Source organism: Micromys minutus, assembly GCF_963924665.1.
Source record: "Micromys minutus genome assembly, chromosome: 13".
NCBI classification, from domain to species: domain Eukaryota; kingdom Metazoa; phylum Chordata; class Mammalia; order Rodentia; family Muridae; genus Micromys; species Micromys minutus.
The window spans coordinates 31390319-31411424 of record NC_137982.1 but is presented as its reverse complement, the minus strand read 5'-3'; the positions used below and the strand labels follow the sequence as shown (position 1 = coordinate 31411424).

At 42.1% G+C, this 21106-nt stretch overlaps 1 protein-coding gene across 3 annotated transcripts in view; it reads right to left on the bottom strand.

Moving 5' to 3' along the window:
* Window positions 1–21106, bottom strand: part of GPD2 (glycerol-3-phosphate dehydrogenase 2) — a gene marked incomplete at its 3' end in the record, with an annotated part of 127255 nt that overhangs the window by 14288 nt on the left and 91861 nt on the right. For all 3 annotated transcript variants that reach the window (XM_080927153.1, XM_080927152.1, XM_080927154.1), the window contains exons 7-11: window positions 17420–17584; window positions 16161–16305; window positions 10951–11144; window positions 396–530; window positions 95–270 (exon numbers count right to left, since the gene is read on the bottom strand). In XM_080927153.1, the coding sequence (XP_080783279.1) occupies window positions 95–270; window positions 396–530; window positions 10951–11144; window positions 16161–16305; window positions 17420–17584 (815 nt within the window). The remainder of the gene's footprint in view (window positions 1–94; window positions 271–395; window positions 531–10950; window positions 11145–16160; window positions 16306–17419; window positions 17585–21106) is intronic.

Here is a 21106-nt window from a genome sequence, read left to right as displayed (position 1 = left end):
AAAAAGGTCTATTTAATTCAGGGAGGCCACCCCACAGGTACTGACTGACGTCATGACAACATCTAAGCAAGGCCGTGAGGCAGTGTCCACCAACCTCACTCTCAAGCCCATAGTCCTGGACAAGCCTGATGTAGAGCGTGGGGCTCCAATCTTTGCCTCCCTGTAGAAACAGCCCAACTGTTCTACTCGGTCCTGCATTCAACTTGTGGACCTTGATGGCAGCATTCACAGTGTCTTCTGCCATGGAGCGGTATGTGGTCCACTTCCCACCTACGAAGAAATCATTAAGCCATTAAGTTGGCGGTCTGAATTTGACCATTCGACAGAAACACTTGTTCATTAGAGTACAGTGGAACAATCCAAAGAATGAGTCAGCCCCCCATTCCCCCCCATACCTGCTATTGTGATGAGGCCACTGTCACTGACGTCCACAACATGATTTCGGGAGATGGACTGAGTGTCTGCAGATTTAGGATCAGTGACAAGGGGGCGGATACCACTCCATGCAGCCAGGACATCCCCTCTTCTCACTGGCAGAAATCAGAAAGGTTTTAATGAAAGAGGAATGTACTGGAAACAATTCCCAGGTCTAGAGGCACAGGCACGGGTGAGATCAAGGAAATTAGCCTGAAACAACTGTGAGTAGGAATTCTGGGACAGGAAGAGACTTTGCTTGAGGGAGGAGAGACGCTGCAGGTCATGGGCAAATGTGCCAAAGAGGAAGTCACAGAAGCCATTGCTAACAACCCAAATGGGGAAAGGATTACCACCAAGAGAAAAATAAAACATTTACAGATTTTTACGTTTCGTTCTAGAAGAAACCTGACTCTCTACTCAAGAGTGACAAAGATCTTTTTTTAATGACACTTGTGGCCAGATGTGCTTTCTTTCCAATCCATTCACCCATGATCAGATGCAGTAGGCCCTACTCTGTGAAAGACAGTTGCTAGTCCCAGGTCCTCTCATTTCACCCCACAGAACCTCTAAAGCATTGGGGATTTGTCTCCATAACCATCTATCATGAGTAACTAACTTATTCTAGCAAATGTTCTTTACCCAGAATCAGGCTTAGGGTTTGTTTGCTTGTTTGTTTGTTTGTTGTTTTGTTTTTTAACTTTACTCCTCAAACTGAGGTGTTCTTCACCTGCTGACAACTTCTGCTCTGTTGTTTCCTCGTCCCTAACTTCCATAACTGACCCAGTAGATTGGCTCCTCCTGGTAGCTACATGATGCTTGCATTGAAGGGTATGAATAATAAAAAAATAATATTAAATTATTCTTTATCTCTGGAAAAATATTAATGTCAATACCAAGAAATCAGATACCTGCTGACAAACATTTGTTGTTCATCTACCAGTGAGTGAGGAATATAGTTCAATGGTGTCCACAATGGGGGAAGGAACACATGTCATCCTTGCTCAGGAAGCTGAGACATTACCACAACTTAGAGGCCAGTTTAGACTAAAAGATATTATATTATTAAGTTTCAGGCCTGTGGCAGCTACATAGATCCTATCTCAAAATAAAATTAGCTTTCTGGTAGATTAACTCAACCAAAATAAATCTAGCATATTTTAATGTAGGTGATTAATGGCCAGTCTTAAAATGACTATAGACTGAAAGAGAATGCACATCCAACAGTTATGCTGCATCAGGGACACAAGGACATAAAGAGCTGCTGAGTAAACAGATGTCTTCAGTCTTACAGCTGCAGTCTGGTCAACTAGAGGCCATGGAAGACCTTATGCCTGGTCTCCGCCCATCCCTCCCAACCCCCAGCTTCTGCCCTCTGGTGTTTGTATTTCCTTAAATAAGTGTAATCTTGAAATTTCTGTAGCCTGAGAGTAGCCTTGCTTCACAAAGTTTCTCACATCTTTAAAAAAAAAAAAAAAACTTTCAACATCAATAGTGCTTTAATCATTACAAAATTCCTAACTAGGAAATTACTATATTTCCCATTTGGTATTTACACTGCCCTCAGAGTCAAAAATAAAGCAATCAACCCACCCTCTATGTCACCGCGGTCAGTCAACAGTCCCTCCCATGTCTTTGAAATTCCTTTGGTAGCCACACTGATCAGGAATTTGGATTAAACCCTTGAAGCTCCATGACTAATGTCTGAAGTATTTTAGGAAAAATTGGAGTTTCCAGAATAAATGTGAAGCATATATGCAAAGCAACTATCTGGCCAAGCCTTCTCCTCTTCCACTCTAGTGGACAAAAAACAGCACACAGCCAAAGTTGTACTGTTGCAAACAGAGGGCCGACCTGAGACACTCAAAGAGTTCAAGTGAATGAAACAGCGGACAGGTTTATCTTGTCTCCACCATTGCTCCTGGGACTGGTCCTAAGACTCACTCGCCATGAGGAAGAAAGAGTTCGAAGCCAGGAAAGTCCTTAATACTTGGTATCTTAGCATTTGGTTTTCTAGCTTGAAATTTGTATCACGATGCTATCATCAATTTGAGAGGGAGTGGGTGACGCGTGTGGAAGTAATTGGAGTGAGTGCTGGTGGAAACGGTGCACCTATTAGACTCATGGATAAAACCCTCAAGAAATATAATCGAAGTTTTTAAGAAGGAAATAATATAAATTAACAAAACTGAAATTTTTTCATGTGGATATTAGAATTAATTACTCAGAAAACCACATTTTAAGAATGATAAAATCAGGTGGGAGAGATGGGTTTAGTGGTTAAAGAGCGTTGGCTGCTCTTCCAAAGGCCCTGGGTGCAATTCCCAGCACCCATATGAATCACCACTGTCTGTAACTCCAGTTCCAGAGGTCCTGACACCCTCTGACATGCATGCAGGCAAGACACCAATGCACATGAAATAAAAATAAGTTTTTCAAAAGAATAAAATTTTATTTAAAATATGAAATGTTCTATATGGTCTACAGCACTTTCGCATTACTAATCCAGAGTAAGATCAGAAAATTCCATCCATCACTCTCCCCCCTGCTCCCCCACCCCAAATTTACCTATCTACCCATTCTCTATCTGCTTGCCCTCTCCCAAACTTGACACAATTTTTACAGATTACTGTGGTCTGTAGCCCACCGCAGCACAGGGTCATGGCTCCAGCTTACATTCTATCCGGGGAGTATGGCACAAAGACACATAGAAACGGAAGTTCTGATGTTCAAGAAAGAGCAATGGCAGAGTGAAGCTGATAGAACTCTCTGGATGACCAATTAACCAGCAGGGAACCCTTGCACACGTGTGAAGCAAACCCTAATTAGTTCACTCAAGTAGGAGATGGATCGTCAGAATAACGAATCACCATCGTGTCTTCTCATTTTCCATAAGCTTTGGCAGCCATTCTGTAACCACACGGGAAACAATCCGAGGGTGGGGCAAAAAGCCTTAGAGGTGGCAGAGCAAGGAGGTTTAACATCTACCTAAATCATTGCTAGGTTACTAAATTAACCACTGTTTTGGCCTCCTTACATCTGGAATTCTTGCTTTATAAGATAGCAAGTTGTAACCTCCCTCAAGGCAATGAATGACTCCATTAAACCAAGTATTTCCTTCTCTACAAGATTTCTAGGATCTAGACTCCAGTGAGCAGGGCAGTCCTACAGTCTGCTTTTGCAGTGTGGGGGAAAGTCCGCTATTAGCATGGTCCAATTCACTAGCCAGTAGCAGCAGCAACTAATGCCTGGAGATGTGAGTTAGGAAACTGAGGAAGGGAAACTGAACTTAATTTAAATGTCCAGCATACAGGTTTCTAACGGCTCCCTAGAACACAGGCAGGCTGACTCCAGTAGATCATCATGATGGCTACTCACACCAACGCCATCTAGCCCTCATTTCTAAGACACAACCTCCCACTGACATATGACTAGCTTGCTTTGCTCCTAAGAATGTGCTCTCATCCTTACCTTAATGCTACAAATCTCATGGTCCTTATTTTCCATCCCAAACAATCCCCCTTTCTTACTGACCTCATGAAATCAAGAAATGAAGACTGTCTGTCTACTCAACTAAATGTTCTCTGAAATTATTATGCTGACACTGCTCCTATCAGACACCTTTGTAGCCACGAGTCGGTAGTTAGCAGAAGCCCCTCTCAGTGTCCACAGGAAAGTTAAGTGTCATTTGTGGAAAGCACAACCAGCAAGGGCTCTGGTGTCTAAGAACTAAGACTCACACTGTTCACACAGTCAGTGAAGAGTCCTTCACTTCCCCATCTCTCTACTGCCGCGTTACTTGTCTTGAGCGGTAGAGACTCGTAAGATCTCGTAATACTTTAAAGAGTGTACCAAGTAGAAGGCATAGAGTGAAACGTTATACTGGGATACTGGAGAGTTCACAGAACCGAGAGTGGCTTCTGTCTCAAGCATGGACTCATGATAGTTGGGAGGTTAAGACAGGAGAAGTATACTGCGTTTAAGATTAGCCTGGGGTTAAAAAAATGAGAGTCTGCCTTTAAAAACTAATTAATTAAAACTGGGAATGGTAGCACACACTTTTAAACCCAGCACTCGGGAGACAGAGGCAGCCAGGTTTCTAAATTGGAGATCAGCCTGGTGTACAAGGAGTCTTCCCGGATTCCTAGTGCTGTAACAGTGAAACTCTATCAAACTTACGCCCACTATGTCTTCAATAATTTACTTGTTTGTGTTCGGGAGTAAGATAGAAATTATAAAGGTGAGAAGAACTTTGCATAGCTCCTGGGGGGAAAATGAGCTCAATGTGATTGTTTTATATTATAATACTTTGCCTCTAAAATCCTTGGCAAAGACAAGTGTTTGTTTTAAGATTAATAGAAAGTGAAGGCCACCGGAAGTGACAATTAAGCCTAATGTGTGATTCTGTTAGTTATTTACATGTGCATTTGGAGAAAGGGGTGTTCTTTCTCAGGCTTGCCACTTTTCAAAAAAAAAAAAAAAAATCTGAAAGAGCCACATGAAAATATCTAAACGAATACAGGGAAATAGTGTCAGAAATCAATACCCCTCTACCAGCGTGTTTAACCTGCTGAAATGAAGTGTTAATCACAGAAATAAGATACCATATTACATTTATAAACTAATGAAACTAGAAAAAGCAAGGCGCATGACACTCTAATTAAACCGCTGGAAGACAGCCAAGCCTGTGTAAGTTGATAACCCGAATACAATCTCTGGCAGGGAAAAGGCAGGTCTGTGGTGAGTTGATATGGCCAGCTCGGCTGTTAATTGAATAACAGGCAATCTATAAACACTACTAATTGCACATGTGCAAGCCCACGTGCAAGGGCAGAGGCTGTGTCGAGAAGCGCCCCAGAAAACCATGAGCCTGGATGAAGCGAAATCTTCTGCCTCTCCTGATCCACTACAGTCATAGCTAACTCCCCAGCATGGCATCCCTCTGATTAACCTCTGCACAGTAACTTAGCAATATGTTTTTCAAAAGATCATTTTTCTTCCCAACTCAACACCAACTGCAGAACTATCAGTTACCCATTTGGGCAAAGAACAAACAAGTAATCTAGAAATTTCAGCCTCTGAAAGGAAAGCTTTCTGAATTGTAAAAGAAGGCATGGGCACACTCCCAACAGGCAAAATGCTTTTCAGAATTGTTCCCAGGCATTCTGCAGAAGTATGGCAGCTGCTAAGAGCAGCAGGAGTGTGCGGAGTTGACGCTTTCCTTTCCCTCTCTCTCTTAAGGACAGAGCCATTGGAGGAGACTCAGACACTGTCGTCAGAACTTACTTATCCACTTAATAAATCCTTTTCGTATGGTTAGATCAACCTCAATGAACGCAAAACATTTTGAGTCTACAGTTCTCGGCTAGCAAGATGGTTCAGGGGTCAACTGCTCTGCAAGCCGGGGAATTCTACTTGGATCCCTACAACACACATAAAGGGAGAAAGAGAGACAGCTTAATCAAGTGTTCCTCTGCCTTACTTACACACACACACACACACACACACACACACACACACACACTATATGCAGGCACATAACATCCTAAAGGTATATGCCCTTGAAAGGTTCATTCCTTGAAATAATGAAAGACTTAATCCACTCTGCACTGGATCCATAACATGTCCTGTAATCCAGAACTACTAACCAAAGTACCACACAGTGCTCAGATGGTCAAATCAGAGCTACTTAAGACTCATCATGAGCCCAGTACTACTGAGCTATGGTCAAAAAACAACGACACTGTCCCTCCACTTCAACCACTGCAGGAATTACATTGCTATTCGAAGGAATGTAGACTCTTTCCTAGAAGAGAAAACTGTTATGTTTCCATAGCAGTGTGTGCGACACACACAGCACTCACTGACGGTAGAGTTCTTTGTGAAAGCACAAAGAGGTGGACACCTTAAAAAGAGTCTGGAGGGTGACAAAGCTTGGTTTCTCTCACATTTCTATTAGGACATAAGGATGCTGGACTCCACCCAAACACCCAAAGAAAGCCTACAGCTCGGAAAGTCTTCACTGTAACATGCTCACTATAAGTGAGCATTAGCTAACTGCTTCCCTTTATCAGGATTAAAGAGGGAGTCTAGTCAACTAGAAATGAGAGTGCAAAAGAAAATAAGAACTATGCTTAAGTAAAATTGAAAGTATATATTTAAGCAAGGAAAGGTGAACACAGCTGACAGAACTGCCTCCTCCTGGATACTATACCTATTGAACACACGTCTCAAGATGGTCCCCATGCAACTAAGAGGAAAACCTGATCAGAAATGTTCAACCACTTTTTTTAAACTTTAGAATTCAGAAGCACTCTTTGCCAGTTTCTCCATTTTTCTGATGCAAAGGGTAAGAGATTTGAAGGCGTCTCTGGAGACCAATCAAGAATGGTCATGTCTATTTATAGGCAGAGTAAAAGTGCCACCACCTCTGTTAGATGTTAAATCTCCTATCAGAGGCAGATTTTTTCATTCATCCTGGACACAGTGGCTTTCTAGGACCCAAGGATGCCTGAGGCACAAGCACTCTCTCAGTCAGGATTCCTGTCCTAACCGCATTTACGTTGGGAGGTCTAAGGAAGTGTCCATATAGGAGATCTCTCTTGAAATAATTCTATACATTGTTCCCACAATCTTATGGCACATCTATAACCCTTCTCTTGGCAAACATTAAACAAAAGAAAGCAGAAATCATTATCATAGTAAAATAAACCATATCCAGATATCTAAGCTCCATCTAGATCTCTAAATATACAATGGGAAAGCAAAGTATCAAGTTTAAATTACAAGGAGGTTTAAGATACTTAGACATGCTAAACAAAACATGGCTGCCTCCAGGTGCTATGTGCTGAACATACACAGTGCTTGTGAAAATTAATATTTATTTAATAAGTGTATGCTACTGTTGCAGATACCTAAAGAGATTCTATTTAGTGTAGACTTACACCTACTTCTTTAAACTAGAAGTAACTAATGAAATACAGTACAGACCTATCAAACTCAGACAGTAATCTAAGCCATTTTCTAAAGTTCTTTGTTTTGTTGGAAAAAAAACACAATAACAACAATGGAAAACCTGTTTAGGGAAACAGGATTCATAAATGCTAGTGAGCTGCATCCGGAAGAAAATAGTGTTTGCATTTCCTCAACTGAAGCCATCGTTATGACTGCTCATATAAACAGATGAACTGTTTTTTCAAAACCATTAAACCTGCCTCTTTTATCAGAGAAAGATGGCAGTAGTAATGTCGCTACCAAATCCCTTGAGTTTTCCCATTTGGTGTTCAGCAAATCAGTGAGCAGGTCTCAGAGACTCCAAATGTTGAGAGCTTCTTTGCAGCCAGGGCTGCAGCCAGTGCCTATGGAGTTTAATCATAGTTATGTTGAACTTCATAGTGAATGTTATGGAGATCATTTGGATTGCCATGAGAAAAGAAGAAAGGAAAATGGAGATTCGTTCAAAGAAGGCCCAAAGTAATTGTTTTGAAGGCTAAGCTCTACCATAATCAGTGTGCCACCCCCAACATATTTCAGAAAAATGAGACAGTGCTAAGTCCTTCTGCTCATGTCCTGGGGGACGTCAAACAAGGTAAGAGGGGAAAAAAGAATAGAAGAGGGTGGGCAAGGGTATTGCAAGAAAACCACCTAAGTGTGAATGATCCTGTGGGTCAATGAGCTTATTTTTAAGAGAGGCGATGGAATGCATACTGAACTCAGACTAACACTGCCAATACTAAGGGTGAAAACATGCATACTCATCACATAAAGTGAGGGGTATTATTACCACAGATAAAGCTGGAGTGAGCCTGACCAGGGTGGCCCTCGGGACACAAGGAAGGAAGGCGTGAGGGGAGAAGTATACCCAGTCCACCAATAATCCTGGAAACATGGACATATAGCACATGATCTCTTGGATTTGATAAGTGCTTGATGCAAGAAACTACTGATCATTACAGATGACAAAACTGTCAGGAAAACCCACCGTTGTTGTAGGATCTGCCAAAGAGAACTATTAAACTGTAAAACAAATTCCATGAAACCACCAATAGCTAACTAGGTTACTTTTGCTCCAAACAGAAGAACGTGTGTGTTAGCTAACAACCTTTGTAGATGAAGATGCCCCGCCTCAACAGGATCTCCAAGAACACCTCTCAGGCCAGTCTCAGAAATGCCACCATGATATAAAAGCAGTATAATGGGTGACTTTGAAAAGATGAAAGGCAGGTGATTTTTGAAGCATAGATATCTGTGCCAAGATGAGGGTCACAGTACAAAGGACAGCCCAGAAGTCATCACTACACTGAAACAAGGTGACAAGGTCTTAAATCTATATGGCCTGATTTGGTAATGGTAAATATACAATCATTAGACGATAGAATACATGGAGAAGAAGGGTTCATATACAAACCTGTAGACATTGTAAGAACATATGTGTGGCACTTAAGAGAGTTAGAGATTTTCTTAATGCCAGTGGAGAGACTCCCAAGTGACTTTCTTTTTCTTTTATATGTGTGCAGGAAAGAAGAGATGACCACACATGTGTTCTAGTTACTAAGCTCTGACAGAAGGGGAGATTAGTTTATGATTAAAAAGCTGACTTAGAGAGCCCATTAAGGGTTGTTCCCAACTAAGTACAAAATGACACTTGAGCCAGACATAATGGTATACTCCTATAATTCCACATGAGAGACCAAGACAGGAGGATTGCTATGAGTTCAAGGCAAGTCTATGCTACATAATAACACTCTGTCTGGGGGTGGAAGGATGCTCAGGAATAAGACTGGGCAATACCCAAAGAGATAAAATGGGAAGAGGTGTGCATGGTGTTCTAGGTGTGCTAGCTAGTTTTATGTCAACAAGCTATGGTCATTTGAGGAGGAAACCTCAAGTAAGAAAATGTCCCCACAAGACTGGATGATAGGCAAGCCTATATGGCTTAATTAGTGATTGATGTGGGTAAGTCGAGCCTATTATCACTCTGGGCTGGTGGTCCTGGGTTCTGTAAGAAAGCAGGCTGAGCAAGCCGTGATGAACAAGGCAGTAAACAACATTTTTGGCCTCTGCATCAACTCCTCCCTCCAGATTCCCATTCAGTTTAAGCTCTTGCTTCATTTTCCTCAATGGACAGTGTATGTAACCCAAACAAACCTTCTCCTTCCTAGTTGTTTTTGGCCATGGTATTTTATAACTACAGTAGAAACCCTAACTAAAAAAGACACTAGGTAAAAAAAATGGAAGAAAGAACAAATTCTAGATTGGATGGGATAACAATTGGGGCTGGGAACCAGCATGGTAAAGCTAGGAAGCTTGAGACTCTTATGCATGATATTCAAGTAAAAGCACCCAGTTAAACTAAAAAGAAGTCAGCTTTGGCTTAGGCTGTACTTTCAACACTAAGGCAGACTCTGATGCTATGACACTTTGTCAATTTCTAGAAGCTTGGCTCCCATTTGACAGCCTGAAAGCACCCCCAGGATTGAAAATGGCTGTACAGAATGGGCCTGTTCTCCCTACCTGGCACTTGATTAGTTTCCAAGAGCAATATGTCATAAAAGACCAAGGCAGACCCAGGCCCAGTCATTGGGCTTTCTTGCCTCCTCCTCCTCTTCTTCTTTTTCTTCTTCTTCTTTTCTTCTTCTTCCTCCTCCTCCCTCTCAATTTCATATATATTGTCATTGTGGGATGCTTTTCCTCCTTGTAATAACTGAATATGAACAAAAGGCCCTCACCAAAGTCCAAACTTGTAGTGGTTTGAATAGGTTTAGCCCCCATATAGTCATAAATGTGTTTTAATGATTGGCCATAGGGAGTGGCAATATTAGGAGGTGTGACCCTATTGGGGGAAGTTTGGGCCACTTAGGCTCCACCCATTAAGGATGACAGTCCTCTCTTTTGGCTACCCTTGGATAAGATGTAGGCTTCCTATTCCAGCACCATGTCTGCCTACATGTTTACCACCATGATGATAATGGATTGAACCTCTGAATCTCTAAGCCAGCCCCAGTTAAAGAGGTGCCTTGGCAACAGCAGTAGAACCCAAAGACAAAACTATTAGCTAAATAAATCTTTAAAAGTACAGATTCTATAGTATTTTTGTCAGACCAAGAGAAAGACAACAACACAGGCAAATATATCTGTAGTACAGGTCTATTATGACATGCATCTATAATCCCAGCACTCCAAAAGTAAAAGACAGGAGGACCATAGATTCAAGGTCCTCATAAACAACATAGAGACATCCTGGAATATACGCAGCCCTATCTTCCCTCCCATCTACTCACTCATCCACCCTACAAAGGAAAGGTGTAGTAGTCAGGAGAAGGTATTAGCTTTGAGAGGGAGCACATCCTGACCTTTGCAAGGATCTAGATTTACCATAGCACAGTGAGGCATGGGTAGGTGGGAAAGGGAAAAGACACGAATTATATTATAAAATACTATAAAGTTGTTTCTAGACGGAGGCAAGCAACACCCTGAAAGTGGCTGAAAAAGTCTGGTAGATACCAAAGAAGGAAGAAATGTCCCAGGAACATTTACCTTCAACGTCAGAACTCAGGTAGTTCCGCACTTCATTCAAGATGAAGTTAATGTCTTCTTCTGAAGGGATAGGGTGTTGGGTGACATCCGTTGGTGTATCGGTGGTGCCTGCAATTGTCATCTTCTCCCAAGGCAGGAAGAAAATAACTCTGCCATCACTGGTTGCAGGATCAAGAAGACCCATGTTCTCGGGGCTAGAGCAGAAAAAAAAAAAAAACTCTAGTCAATTTGGCGCTCATACTCAAATAAGCCATACAAGAAAGAAATGAGAACTACTATTTTATTATTCCATCCTAATCCATAGAAATCCCTAAAACTTAAAACAAAAAAAAATTAAAAAAAATAAGGAGCTGAGCAAATGTGATAATATTATCTTATAATCCTCCCCATCTGGCAAGTCACGGTTAATTAATCGTCTCTCAGTTGTTTTGGTTTTTATACTTTGGACCATCCACATTAGATAATGCCAGTGGAATAAATGCCTATAATTTCTTCTATTATGGCCAATTAACGATAACTCTTCAACCTTTCTTGGAGTCTATGAAACGTGTTTTCCTGGGACATTTGACATTTTGCACATCTCACATTAGAAAGCCTGTGAAGTGCATGAGAAAGCCAAGCCAAACTTTCCAGAAACTGAACTGGAACCAGAAAGCCCTTTGTTCCATGATGAGTAAGCAAACCTGTGTTACTGTGCCACATGTGAGATTTCCTACTTTATTTCAAAGTGACAGAAATGTCAGGTAGTACATGGAGAATAAAACAACTTGGACTTCGTAGGGTTTCATATTTGCTAAATAATAACATCACTGGATGGGCCAATGGAGAGAAAGAGGTCAAGGAGAATTTTTCAAACAAGCCCAGTAATGAAATTATGTCAGTAATAAAAGTGAAAGATAAACCCTTCACACAGATGCAATTTTTAAAAAAAAAAAAAAAGTCTTTCAAAACCTCAGGAAGAATTTTCATTAACACCTACTGCACAATTTCAAAGCAAAATCACAAATGCACTTACAAGAATGGGCAATTGTAAACGAACGATAATAAAAACCGTAGACAGGCTGGAGGCATGGCTCAGTGGTTCTGAGCATGAGCCCCCACTTCCAGCCGACAAAGGTTCGGTTCAATTTCTGGCACCCATGTGGGCAGCTTACAACCATCTGTAACTCTAGCTTCCAAAGATAGGATGCCCTCTTTTGACCTCCTTGGGTACCAGGCATGCTCAAGGTGAATAAACATGCATGCAGACAAATATCCATCCACATAAAATAAATACATTAGATTAAAAGTAAAACCCAGAGATGGCTGACTAAAAACTATTGTTTCAGTGCACTTACTATATTTTCAAGAATATGTGAAGTTGTTAAAGAACTGAGAAGAATTCAAAACTGCCATATTTAAATAAAGTAATAGAAATCTGTCACACTTTATTGAGTTCCCACACAGAGCCAGTGTTAAAGGTATGTTCTATAATGACATCCCTTAGACCAGGAAACAATCACATTTAGTTGAAGGAGTTTTCAAGAAATCTGCTTTCCGCAAATGTATTTAAAGAACATGCAGTAGATTCCTTATGTTTACTATACCCTTAAAACATTAAACCCTTAAAATACTTAATGAGAATGTATTCAAATGGATAAGAATAAGTGGGTAACAACTGTTTAAAAACAAACCAAAAAATACTTTACACAAAATAGAAATCATCAATCAACTTCTTTATTCCTCTTCATTATGTAAACTACAAGGAGGACCAGTCTTTCTTAGCAAAGCTGCCAGCCCTACATGGCATGTGTTTTAAATTCAGAGAGCCCAGGGAGAGCATCCCTCATTCAGAATTTAGCCTTTCCCTGAGGTTCTCATGACCATCCAGGGTCCCAGAGAGGAAGTGAATTTCACTCTAAGAACTGAAAAAGTATCCAATATTTTTTGGTCTCTAATAAACATTAAATCTTATTTTGCCATTAGACCTACAATCCCTAATTTCACATATTATAAACTTTGGGAGTAGGAGAGGGGGCTCCAAATTGATAACAGTCTTAGATTAAGTCATCAGTCACTTTAGTTTGGACACTAACACATTCAAATTTTGAGCTTCGGTTTGATAAATGGCTTCTTGTTCAAACAAAACATTCGAGAAACTTCAGAAAAATGTCATGTTGACATTCTTTATATACAACCACCCCAAGAACCAGAAAACTCATGGCAGGTCTCAAATAATACACATGATAAGCTTAAGCCGAAGATTCTAATATTTAATGACCTGCATAGAAAGTATAGTTAGAAAAGCGCAACCACCGAGACCCTCAGAAACTTCCACTGCAATAAAAGCCATTTAAAGGGTGAAGGTGACAGTTACCAGCTGACATGTACCTGGAGCCCGTAGAGAACCAGCTGCTTAAGTAAAGACATGTGTGTCAAACATAAAATTAACAAGCACAGGGGGAACATGGAGCTACTAACAAATGATATAAAATTTTAAGAAGCCACTTGGAAGTAACTTTCATCAGTTCTAAATTACCTAATTCATAGTTTCCCTCGAGGAAAAGTTTGTTTTCTTATGAAGGATTAGTTCTGCAAGGTCACCGTAAAGTGTCAGCTCTGGTGACAGTCAGTACAATGGGAGAGGGTGCACAGATCTTTTCAATCTGTATGATTCATTTGGCATCAGCAGGGGAAGCTGGCTAATTTATGTGTGTGTGTCGGATTAAAGGTGATGAACATTTTTCTCATGCAGACCATTGCTTTCCTGAAAACCTTTAGTTAAACTGAAATCAATTTATTGTTAACCACTTAGCAATCAGTGTTAGAGCTAACAGTATGTACACACATTAGCGGAAAAAAAAAAAAAAAAAAAAAAAAAAAGACCTCTTGTCAGTAGTGAAAAGCGGGCTGGAAGGAAGAGGTGGTTAGATTCGTGTACGGCAGGCCGCAGGCCGTGGGAGGCTGGTGCAGCTTTTGGAAGAAACCGAAAAGCTGAGGAAAATTCCAGATCGTAGTTTTAAGAGTCGATTTACAAAAATGGTTTTCCAAAGTTAGAATAGTTCCTCTGGGGCTGGAGAGATGGCTCAGAGGTTAAGAGCACTGACAGCTTGTCCAAAGAAACAGAGCTAGCTCTACTCCAAGCACCTTTGTTGGGCAGCTCACAATAACTCGCAGCTCCACCTCCAGGGGTTCCAGTCCCTCTCCCCTCTTCAGGCATCTGCAGTCATGTGTACCAACCTATGCTCAGACATATGCACATAACTGCAAATCATAAGAATTAAAATATTGGGGCCAGGGAGATGACTCGGTGGTTAAAAGGCAGTGGCTGTTCTTCGAGGGAACGCAGGTTTGATTCCTAGTACATAGTGTCCCTCATCTACTAACTCCAAGAGCAGGGATAGCAACCTTCCTTGGACTCCATGGGCTGCAGACATGCATGTGGCACAGAGACCAATACATGTAGAAGAAAAATAAATAAATCGCTAAGAAATGATGCTAACCACGCCTACTTCTCCCAAACACACACCTAACTTACAATGATTGCTCCCTAGATGGAATGTTAGTCAGGATTATGTCAAACTTTACCAATCCATAAAAACACGTCTGCAAATGATGCAACAAGAAAGAGGGCACACAGGCTTCACTCTGTGTGCCAGCCTAAGCTAAAATAAAATACATACAGCTTCTAACATCACCCAGTGTCTATGCTAGTCACACAGAAGGATACAGCAGTTAGCAAAACAGACGAAGCTGAGTGGGGTGACTGATGGCTCTAATCCCAATCATTAGAAAATTCAGTCAAGAGAATAGGTAGGAATTTGATGCCAGTATAATGGGACCCTGTCTCAAAACGGACCGCTGCCAGAGTTCTGCACTAAGGTGATACAGAATCCAAGCAAGGATGTTCTGAATAGAACTCCAGTTGCTCAGTGAGGAACACAAACAGACAAATGAGATTTCAGGAAACTGAAAACTGTAGAGCAAAGGAGATGGTTAATCAAGTGAAGAGTGTTGTAGAATGAAAGTTCTTGCTATATGTATATATATATGTATATATATATATATATATACACACACACACACACACACACACACACACACACACACACACACACACACATCTCTAGAATATACAAAGAATTAAAAGAATAAATAACCAAGGGGCAGGTGTCTGCTGCCAAGTCTGGTAACCTGAGTTCAAACAACTGAACCCACACAGGAGGAAAGAATTGGCTCATGCAAATCGGTCTGTGCCACATACTGTGGCAGGCATTCATGCACAAGTGGCCATGAGCACACCTATATATGTGCATACCGGCGCATGAACACACCATGCACGTGCACACATGGGAACACAAATAAAAGGACATAACAAAATTCTCTAAATCAAATAAGCTAAGCAAGCCAGTCAATAAATTGAAGAGGCCAGTGAAACAAAGATCTCAAAAGATAAAACACAAATGGCCAGTTAATGTATGAAATCATATTCGCTTTCACTAACCATCATTCACAATAGCAGTCATTGAGAAAGCAAATAACAATAAGTGTTGGCAAGGCTGTGGGTCAGAGGGAACCACTATGGAAATCAGCACAGAGGTTCTGACGGGGTGGGAAGAACTGAAAACAGAATGATATGATAAACCTACCATGTGACCTAACTGTGCCACCCATGCAACAATGTCACTGCCAAATTGTTCTCAACAGTTAAGTTACAAAACAAAGCCTGGCGTGGTGACAAGAGTGGGAGGGGTACAGCAAAGGTGACATATACACACAGCAGAAGGAAGGGTGGGGGTGAAGTCGTGCTGTCGTAGGAAGAAGGGTGTGACTAGAAGGAACATACCACCCCAATCACACCAGTCTCTGGGGGACAAATATATGTTTTCTCTCATCTGTGTTTCCTAGATTTTTTTCATATAGATTCCTAAAATTCTGTGTGTATATACGACATAGAAGAGGAAACCAAAGGGGAATAGGGAGATGGGGAGGAGAAAAGAGAGAAAGCCAGGGGACATGGGAGGGACAAGCTCCGTGAACAATAAAAGCTTGTGGGAAAGTGCCCCTAGTCTAACAGAACCTAAAACCACTAGCATACACCATGAAGGAATTTTAAATAAACAGCACAATATAAGTAAAACACTTTTTTGAAGCATAGAAGACATTTGGTGTGTTATCTCCTGGGAGGCAGTTTTTCGGGTGACGGTGTCAAAACAGGGTGCTGTTGTTACCTGTAGTACCCAGGCATCACAATGTGGACCCCCGCACTGGGCTGGCAGATGGGAACAACGTTGTTATCATCCATTTTGCGCACGGAGTCTGTGAAAGGACCACTGGCATTGATAACGCATTTAGCTCTCACGTCAAACTCCTGCCCTGTGGAGAAAAGCGGCATCGATTACTTACTCGGTTTGTTCTCTGCTCACCAGGGCTGATTATTAGTTCATCTATTAACTTAACCTATGGTGAAGTGTATATAGTATGTACCGCACTAAGTGACAGGAGCAGCCAGACCTAGTGAAGAGCCAAAGGAAAGGTTCACTTCTGAGTAAATTTACCCAAAAAGAGCCCAAACTAAAAGGGATTTTTCATTGTGGCTCTTAGTCTATTTTAAAAGTGCTATGACCAGGAGACCGGGGATATTCTCTATGGGGATAAGAACTCCTGCCTAATATTCAAAAGGCCCTGGGTTCAAGAAGGGAAGGAGGACGAAATAGAGGAAGGAAGGGGAGGGGAGAGGGAGAGAGAAAGAGGTTTCCCTACATGAAAAAAGAAAAGTGCTGGTTAGCTCAGTGGATTAAGATACTTGAAGTCAAATCTGAAAACTTGAGTTTGATCCTGACAGTCTACCTGGTGGAAAGAGCAAAATGACTCCCCATTGCCCTGTGACTTCGACATTCAAGCTATGGCACGCACATGTGAGCACACAAATGTACACATATAATCACACACACACTAAATTAACTACATTTTTTTTCCAACTAGTTGAACCCTAATGTTCAACTGCATTACAGTAGGGAAATACATTTTGCAAGTGTTGCTTTTGTTCAAGAAAGGATACAATTTTGCAAGTGCCTACCTAGCCATGGGGCCATGCCAAGAATGGAAATCTTATTGAGTTTGAAGTGATTGGCTCAAAAGCCCTGCCTTTGTCACCTGAGTGATGCTCGGAGACTTGGCACACTGATTTAATTTTATTAATCACATGTTTCTGTGAGGGGAATGAAAGGCATTCGCAGCTGTGAGAGTTCTGTGGGCATTTTATTGTTATCGTTATCATTAATGTTACTATTTAACACGAAGGAGGAAAATTGGCAAGTCCCACAAGGGAACATTTTCATGTTAAACCAGGCATTGTTGACAGTAAGGATTATAATTAAGATGACTGAAGTCTGCCTTTCACAGAAAGGAAAGTGACAAGTCCTCATTTGGTCATTATACAGGCACAGCAAAATGCTAGCTACGGCCTCCCTCGTGGACCCTGCCATACCTGTAAGCACATCCTTGCACCGGGCACCGCTCACTCGCTCTTTCCCAGTTTCAGGGTCTGTCTTCTTGAGCAAGCTCACCACCTCCGTGTAATTGGCCGTGGCAGCCCCATACCTGGCAGCGGTGAGGGCGATGGCGAGGTTCATCCGTGCATCATTGTGTTGTCCTGGAGCAGAGAGAAGCATGAAGGGAGGGACAGGAGTCACCTCGAGCCACAGACTGGTGGTACAGAAGTGTGTCACAACAAATATGTCACATCTGTCCCTGTCACCTGGGATCTATGTGATGACTGGGCAGCTCTAGAGGGTACAATCTGAAAATATGTTGTCATCCTCGGGCAACATTCACCTGCTTCTTCAGCAAGTACATTTTGTGTAAGAGAAAAATGGTGGGATTATTCCTTTCGGGCAGAGCCGACATCAATTATCTCAAAAGTTTTAAACTTATCAGATAAGTACTGATTCTTTCCATGTGGGAACATATGTATGTGTTGGACTTTTTCTAATACAGAACAACCCATCAACATGGAAGCCAGGCAATTGAAAACCTTGGGACATCTGACACCCCAACTGGTGTCCATGAACAATTTTTTATGAGTGCATGCCTATCTTGTATTCAAAACCAAGGCTTTCCTCTTCCATGGAGAATCTCGGCGGTCCATAAAAGAATTTCTCTCAGTTTGAATTTTGATCGGGGCTCCTTAAAATGTAGCTTTTTTTTTATAAATAGCACATAAAAGGTAAGAAATTAAGCAGGGCAAAATTTAATTACAGAACAATCCCTACCTGTGTTGTTAGAGATTTATTGCTGAAAAATCCTAGTTAAAGAAAACTAAGGGGGAGGAGAAGGGGGAAGCGATGATTAATCACTTTAAAATACTGGCATCACTGGAGACTTTTCCTATTTATTATTGCAGCGCAGTTAACGCTGACCAGGGAGAATTACTCTACATTGCAGGTCCAGGTTCTCTGTGCCCTGAATAATTAATTATCCAGGGCCAGATGTATTGAAGCAGAGTTCAAATTCCCACACTTCGGGATCAGTCCTATCACGATACTACCTACAGGGATGAGTCTAATGGATACTGTTGTTGATGGATGCCACCAGCATACCAAACTCCGAGTATAAATGGTTTATGTAAAGTCTCTTCCTTGTGATTCAGTCTGGGAGCCCTGAACAAGTCATGCGTTCCAGGGAAAAGGGCAAAGTTATAAAGAGAGAATCAATGGCTGGAGATCCTGGGGCCCCTCCCCACAAATATCTTATTCGAAAACTGCCCGAAGAATCCCAGCCTGGAGAAACTCTTCCTAAGAGGAAGAAATTCTTCCTAAGGGGAGAATGGCTACTAAAGGCTGATGTGAGAAATGCCTATTGTTCCCGAGAGGCGACTTCTACTTCCCTTAAAGTACTGTGTCAGAAAACACATAATACAAGAAGGAACAATGACAAGGACAGTGGTGAAGCCGGAACTGAAAAACCTGCAGATTCAACTCCACGTGACCCAAAAGTGGGTGACAACAGCCAAGTCCCAGAAGTCAACTTTCATCAGTGTGAGGTCTTTAAAACCAGACCACGATGAATACACACAGCCCAAGAAATAAGATGGTGCTTCACTCTACATTTGCCTTCTCCCTGGGGTAAAGAGGGGACAGGAGTGCTGGTCATGTGACACACACCTTTAATCCCAGCGCTCAGCAGGTAGTAGAGGCAGGCACATCTCAGGGACTTTTGAGGACAGCCTCGTCTACACAGTGAGGTTCAGAACAGCCAGGGCTACATAGATACTGTCTAAATAGACAGACAGACAGTCAGACACAGAGGCAGACACACAGACAGACCGACCTAAGGAGTTCTCCACATGTAGTCCCTGCTCTGTAGAGAAACACACACTGTGCCTCATAAATCCCAAAAGCTGAAAAGCAAAGAATTTAACCCAGAGATTCGTGTCTCCTTCCAGAAACCCTCTGCCCAGGCATCTCCTTCTCCACCTTCCTCTCTGCATTCAGAGCAAAACTCCACCTCTGTTCACTTCACCTCACCCTTTGCCCTGGGACTCGCAGATGCCTGCAGGGAGCACTTCTTGAGGTGTGACACATTTTCATTTTTTCATCTAAATGGCCCCCACTCTGTTTCCTGACATTTTCAAAGTACCTCTATGTGTCTTCTAATTTTATTTCTAGATAAAAAGGGCTCTGACAGTGCCGCCAGTCAGGAGAAAGGATAGGGGACCGAAAATGCCCATCCAACTGATCTGCCCGTTCCAACCCCGTTTCCTCAGAACCACAAAGCATCTCCACCTTACTCATCAGCACTACAGTGCACACACGGAAGGGCCCAGACAGCAAGTGCACAAATCTGTCTTCTGCTCTGTTCTCCTTTGCACCTGAAATCTTACATATGTGCACAGGCTAAGCTTACAAGGCAGGACAGAGCCACAGAGGAAGGGAGGACTGTTCAAGCACAGAGATGCACCCACCAAAAAGAACATGGTTGCTGGGGTAGAGATTTTATCTTAACTCCCACTGGCCTTGACCAAGCAGAGTGACAGGTCTTGTAACAGAAACACATGTGTGCATTGTAGGATGTGTCATCTATGAGACAGGCTTTACACAAAGCCTTTTCCCAAATATTATTCTTAGAACTAAGTATGGCATCTAAGTTAAAGGACTAATAGGCTTGGGGGCGGGGCAGAAGGTGGGGAGAGAAAAAGGCATCTAATGTATAAAGGAATATGAAGAATAGCCAAATATGAGAGTATAAAGGCACTTAAGGAGCTGTCTGTGAAGCCGTGAAGATCCCCTGCAGCCCTTCAGCACAGGACCCCTCCCCTTTAAATGACCTTTGGCTATGTAAAGACCCGTGCATAAACAGTCATGCCTAACTTCCATATACCTACTAGTACAGAAAGGCTACCTTTTAAGAACAATTTATTAAAATATCACCAGTCATGATTCCATCACCAAATAGCCAGTTTGCAATTAAGAGAATTTCCTCCCATCCTCCTGTGCCCTGACCTGAGTCTGACACAATCATTTTGATTAGCAAAAGGGATCGGATGCCTGCCGGAGAGAGCATCTTCTCCTAAAGCTTCAGCCCCATTTCCAACAAAGTCCTCCCGGAACGCTGCATTGTCTCAGGTTCTGGTGTCACGGTGACCTCTCCGGCAGCTTCCCCTTTCCAGTTGGGCTAATCTACAAAAGTCAAGCTAATTTAATGTAGCCATTACATTTAAAACTTCCCTTTCTGAGAGGAAAGAGTACAGAAAACTGAGCAAAATCGGTGTGTGTGCGCGTGAGAGTGTGGAGATTCTTAACTTCTGCTTCAAGTCCATGTGGCGAGCACAGGTGAAAAGGAAAAGTGGAAATGAGCACCATTTGTCAGAGAATTGTGACAGCACACCATTTCCAAAGCCACTTACGGAAAGCGCGCATGATGTCGGGACCGGTTGGGTCAGGAAGCATGGAGGGAGTGATGGAGAGTGGGCATGATACAGGACACACAGCAGGGATGCTGGCGTGGAGATCTCTGTGCTGCAACTTCAGAGGGTACCACTCACCTGGCAGGAGGGATGTGGATGAGGCAGTGTATGCAAAGTGTCCTTTATAAAGGCTGAGTGCTTCTGAATTACCCAGCTCATGGTGTGTGTGTGTGTGTGTGTGTGTGTGTGTGTGTGTGTGAGAGAGAGAGA